The sequence below is a fragment of the Lactuca serriola genome, chromosome 1 (assembly GCF_051521515.1).
Source record: "Lactuca serriola cultivar US96UC23 chromosome 1, Lser_US96UC23_V15, whole genome shotgun sequence".
Classification (NCBI taxonomy): Eukaryota; Viridiplantae; Streptophyta; class Magnoliopsida; order Asterales; family Asteraceae; genus Lactuca; species Lactuca serriola.
In genome coordinates, this window is record NC_136408.1 from 19,954,452 (window position 1) to 19,959,422 (window position 4,971).

Below are 4,971 nucleotides of genomic sequence, written 5' to 3' on the forward strand. Positions count from 1 at the left end.
TAAATCTCAATAATATGTTAATGTAATAATTGCAATAAATATAACAATAAATGAATATTAATTTCATTAATAAACTTAGAGTAAATTACACGAATGGTCCCTATGGTTTGGGGTAATTTACGTGCTTGGTCCCTAATTTATTTTTTTAACTCGAAAGATCCCTGCTGTTTGTTTTTGTTACACGTTTGGTCCCTACTATTTGTTTATATTACGCGTTTGGTCTCTATCTTACCTAAAAAGACTATTATTTAAATAGGAAAAAAAAATGGTGGCGTAGGTAAGGTAAGGTGAGGGGTGGGATTGGGGTGTGTTTATTTAAACAAATTAAAAAAAATCAAGAGAAAAATAACTTTTTTAGGTAAGACAGGGACCAAACGCGTAACAAAAAACAAAAAATAGGGACCTTCCGAGTTAAAAAAATAAGTTAGGGACCAAGCGCGCAAATTACCCCAAACCATAGGGTCCATTCGTGTAATTTACTCATAAACTTACCTTTTAATTTTAAATTCACAAAATTAAAGTTTATTAGTTTCTTTTCTTTATTTGAATTATTTGTTTAAATTGAAAACATAAACAACATTTTCATTATAATAATTTATTATTTTTATTATTTTTTTATAAATTCAAAGTTTAATTTTTTTTATAAATTAACTCATATAAAACATGTGTTTCACAACTAGTCTACAATAAAAATGGTCAAAAGGCCGACAAAATACACAGTAAAAATGGTCAACAGGCCAACAAAATACATTCAGTTTGCAACAAAGAAAAACTTTGGAAACAAAGCAAAAATAAAAATAAAAAAAAATTCAAGGTATATATGTTGTGATAGGATGAGCATTTAAAGCTAATTTGCAATGTTGTTGAACATTCTTACAAAGGCCAGCTTGGATTTCAACAAGAGTATTTTAGCTTTTGGTGAGGCTCGAGGGAACTGAACAACATCCTTCATACTATAAAGTATTTTTTGAACATCAAAATCCTGACTTGGTTTAATGTTGAACTTGTGGAGAGAAGGGGAATGAGCAAGAAGAAGCTTTATGAAAAGCAGTTCGAGTGTACATCCTTGAAAAGATATGATGTCCACTGTTTGCAACCGATTCAATGTACAACTCAAGCTGTTTGGGGCTACTAAATGAGATAAAGCAGCTCCCACATCATAATGAATGACTTGAGATTTCTGAATATACACAAAAATGCAACAGTGGTTAGCATTGCATCCAACTCTAGCAAAATAAACAATACTTTTATTCTTAGCACAACACTCGTGTTACTTATTTTACCATCTCCAAGAATGTCACAGACAAAGTTTCTAGATTGGGGGCGTTTTGAAGCACACAGAGAGCACCTTGAAGCTGATCCAAACAAGCAAGTTGAAAATTTAGCAAACGCAGCCGCTTTAAACTATTAACCGCATGTGGAAGCCATTTTGGAATCTTTTCCACAATCAAAACCTGTCAAGTGAAAGTGAGATTAACATAAACATGAGAATTAATTAAGATACACAAGATAGGAACACCTTTGTAACATAATATATACCTTAAAGAGACAACCGTCGACCTCTAGAAGTTCAATTCCACGCAAGTTACTTAACATCACAGGCAGTGTCATTTTTTCAACTCCTACAGACTCTTGTATGGGTGTGCGAAAATGGATACCAACCTGAGTAAGGCATGGATTTTTGAATAAGGTCAGAAACTTGGCATCAGGACAATCATAGACATGCAAAAAGTGTACTTTTGTAGCCTTGATGTTGAAATTGTAAACATTTGTGCACTTCACAAGGAGCAACTTCTTCAGTTGTGGTAATTTGATCTGAGTTCCACACCCAAAATCAATTTTACAGAGGATGAGAGTTTCAAGATTGGGAAATCCTTCAAACCCAAGTGGTGGTTTGAAGAAGAAACAGTTTTCCAGTGTCAACTTTGTCAATTCTAGACAAGAAAACATATGACTAGGAAGTTCATAACATTGATTTGCATTCAGAAACATGAATTCCTGGACACCTTTTCTTGATAACAGTATCATCCATCGATCAACTTCCTGGAAGCTATCAAGACTCATGATTGGTAAATAGAGTTGAAATTTCCGAATGGAACCCTCGTGAATGATCAGGATTTGGTTTATGATCCTTATAAACCCATTATGACCAAAAGCTCCATTTTTTGCAAATTTATAGAAGTCCTCATCAAAAACCATAGCCTTCATTGTGGTCCATCTGTACCTCCATTGTTTTGAGATGCCGCTTGTCCTTACGGCATATTTAAATGGGACCCGCTCTAAGATCGACTCTATCAAGTGCTCTGGCAACTTACTGATTCTATCTTCTTCTAAATCTAACCTCCTCTTATATTTCCCTGTCATTATACTGAAAAAGAAGCACGGGTAATTAGTTATTCAAAGAAAATAAAAGGCATAAGAAACATCATGAAAAAACTTATTTCCTTGCATTTTAACAGGATACAGTTTCTTTTGGGTTCAGTCTTGATCCCTTGCATAATTATAAACTATCATATATCATTTCAATACATGTAATAAATCTTCTCAAAATCGTTTTTTGATTTCTGTTTTTCAATTTATATATGATAATTGACCACGAAATCCCAAATACAGAGTTTACATACTCAACTAAAATCAGGAACTGATATTATAGACAACAAAATCTACCAGATTGATTGATACAGGGATAAAAGATATCCCATATGACTTTCAGTGATCGAATCAATAGCATGGAGGTTTATGAAGGAGAAACTTACTCATTCGAAGCCGGAGCGGCAAAGTAGATTTAGAGGGTGTTTGGATTAGATTTTTAGCTTATTGCTTATAGGTGGGAATAAGCAATAAGCAATAAGCATGGGGAGTAATGCTTATTAAAATTAGCTTAGCTAGATTTTATCCAAACACTTAAATTAGCTTATTGTGGGAATAAGTAATAAGCAACTCTTTTTTTCCTATCCAAACACCCCCTTATCCGTCAGGGTTATAAATTATAATGTGAAGACAAAATTGCAAAAGTGGTATGCATTTTTTTTTGACAAAATTGCAAGAATGGTCCCTGTGGTACGTCCAAAAATGCAACTTTGGGCCAAACAGGTTTGAACTAGCACCAATAGTCCAAAAGTTATCATTTTGTTGGGTTTTGGTCCAAAACAGTTTAAAAAATCTAAAAATGACGGATTTGCCCTTTTCCATTTGTTTTTTGTTTTTCTCTTTGTTATTTAATTATTTTATAACTAAAAAAATATAAAAAAAATAAAAGAAAATACTTCTCTCTCTCTCTCTCTCTCTCTCTCTCTCTCTCTCTCTCTCTCTCTCTCTCTCTCTCTCTCTCTCTCTCTCTCTAACAGCCAGCATACCCTCTCTTCCATCATCTTCCTCAACGAGCTCTCCATCAAAAACACATCAGAGTCTCTGCTATTTTTCCTCCAAATTAAAACCCACTTCCATCTTCATCCCTTTCCCCTAAGAACAAGAACAAAATAACTCAAAGTCAGAAACCCTACAAGTTAAAGCAGAAAAAGATGAATCAATCACCGACCCAAATTATCAATTCTTCAAATTACAAACATCTTCTCAAAACCCAGACCCTTACCTCGAAGGAAAATTCACTCTCCATAAAAATCGTCGGTCTCCTAGTACCTTTCGTCCTTTCCCCTACCATCACTAACACTGAACCCGAACAACCTGAATCTGAAATAGAACAACACGAAACCCTAATTATCAATATTGCAGAATTTGAAACCGAATATAAAGGATATGAAGAATATGAAGAAAGATCTGGCGGCTTCTGCTGATTCGTTCCACAGCAACAATCAACAACGATGGTTCCATAATAGCAACGTCGGTGGTGGCAGGGGTTGCTCCATTGGCTTCTGCTGCTTCGTTTCTTGCTGTTCCAACGAACTTAACGAGAGGGAGAGCAGGTAGGTAAGAGCTTTCAAAATAGAATTTTGGGGTTTTATTTTATAGATGAAGGTGAAGAAATCTAGGTCAAAATAGAAATTTAGGTTTGATTAGGGAAGAGAGATAGGCATGAAGGAAATAGATGGGGAGATGGCGAGAGGGTGGTTTATAGTGACGTGAAAGAGGGTGATCAACAAGAAATCAAGAACATAAGGGAGGAGTTGTGAGTGGTTTCCAGTGACGCTACCTTACTGGTGGCTGTGGGTGGCAATTCGGTGGCTGTGGGCGGCGACTGGTAACGATGAACTTGTCCTCTTTGGTAATAACCTGTGCTTCATCAAGATGGTTGATGGAGTAATGGAGGTCCATCAGTGTGTGTATGTGTGTATTTTGGGGAAGAACACAATCACGTAAGAGAGAGAGTGTGTGTGTGTGAGAGAGAGAAAGAGATATGTATTTTTTTTTTATTTTTCTTAAATTATAAAAGTATTTATATAAATAAATAAACTGAACAAACAAAATCCAATGGAAAAATCGTCATTACAAAAAAGTTTAAAGTAAATTGGACCAAAGTGGCAAGAAAATGAAAACCTTTGGACCATGAATGCTAGTCGAAACCTGTTTGGCCCAAAGTGGCAATTTCGACCTAACCACAGGGACCATTCTTGCAATTTTGTCTTTTTTTTTTTTTTTTTTTTTTTTGGGGGGGGGGGGGGGGGGGGTTGGGTTTAGTCCAAACCCAATTATTTTGGATTCGTAGTCCTTTTGGTCATTTTTGTACGTAAATTTGGTCCCTCGTAAAATTGAAATGTAGCCCTTCTGATATATTTTTTTTATGTTTTTTCTATTTAATTTAAATGAAAAAGAAAATAAATAAATAATTTGGACCCACATCTCTCTCCCACTCTCTCTCAAGCTAACCCGATAAAACATAGATTCAACACAATCTAGAAAAAAGATGTAGGAAATCAAATCTATTGAAGCCATTAAATAAAAATTAAGAAAGAGGGAGGGGCATATTAACCGAAGGAAGAATGAGAGATTTCTGATTCACAGACACATTCCGAT

The 4,971-nt window shown here is 35.0% G+C and overlaps 1 protein-coding gene across 5 annotated transcripts; it reads right to left on the minus strand.

Moving 5' to 3' along the window:
* Positions 1–659: 659 nt before the first annotated feature.
* LOC145066615 (F-box/FBD/LRR-repeat protein At1g13570-like) lies at positions 660–4,367 on the minus strand. Of its 5 annotated transcripts, none has more exons than XM_079014001.1 (5): positions 3,593–4,367; positions 2,757–3,462; positions 1,540–2,368; positions 1,284–1,454; positions 660–1,180 (listed from the first exon to the last, which is right to left on the minus strand). In XM_079014001.1, the coding sequence occupies exons 3-5, from the start codon at positions 2,362–2,364 to the stop codon at positions 848–850; spliced, it is 1,329 nt and encodes a 442-aa protein (XP_078870127.1). In that variant the 5' UTR covers positions 2,365–2,368; positions 2,757–3,462; positions 3,593–4,367; the 3' UTR covers positions 660–847. The 5 variants fall into 5 exon arrangements, with proteins under 5 accessions (XP_078870127.1, XP_078870162.1, XP_078870091.1 ...); XM_079014036.1 differs by having other exon boundaries at positions 1,540–3,462; positions 3,593–3,690; positions 4,151–4,366; XM_079013965.1 differs by having other exon boundaries at positions 3,357–3,462; positions 3,593–4,366.
* Positions 4,368–4,971: the final 604 nt, after the last annotated feature.

What these genes read in the sequence shown, in the direction of transcription:
- LOC145066615 (XM_079014001.1), bottom strand. Translation starts at nt 2,364, where the DNA reads ATGACAGGGAAATATAAGAGGAGGTTAGATTTAGAAGAAGATAGAATC. An exon ending in TCGACGGTTGTCTCTTTAAG is followed by an intron (nt 1,455 to 1,539) that starts GTATATATTATG and finishes TTCACTTGACAG; the next exon opens with GTTTTGATTGTGGAAAAGAT. An exon ending in CTGTGACATTCTTGGAGATG is followed by an intron (nt 1,181 to 1,283) that starts GTAAAATAAGTA and finishes GTGTATATTCAG; the next exon opens with AAATCTCAAGTCATTCATTA.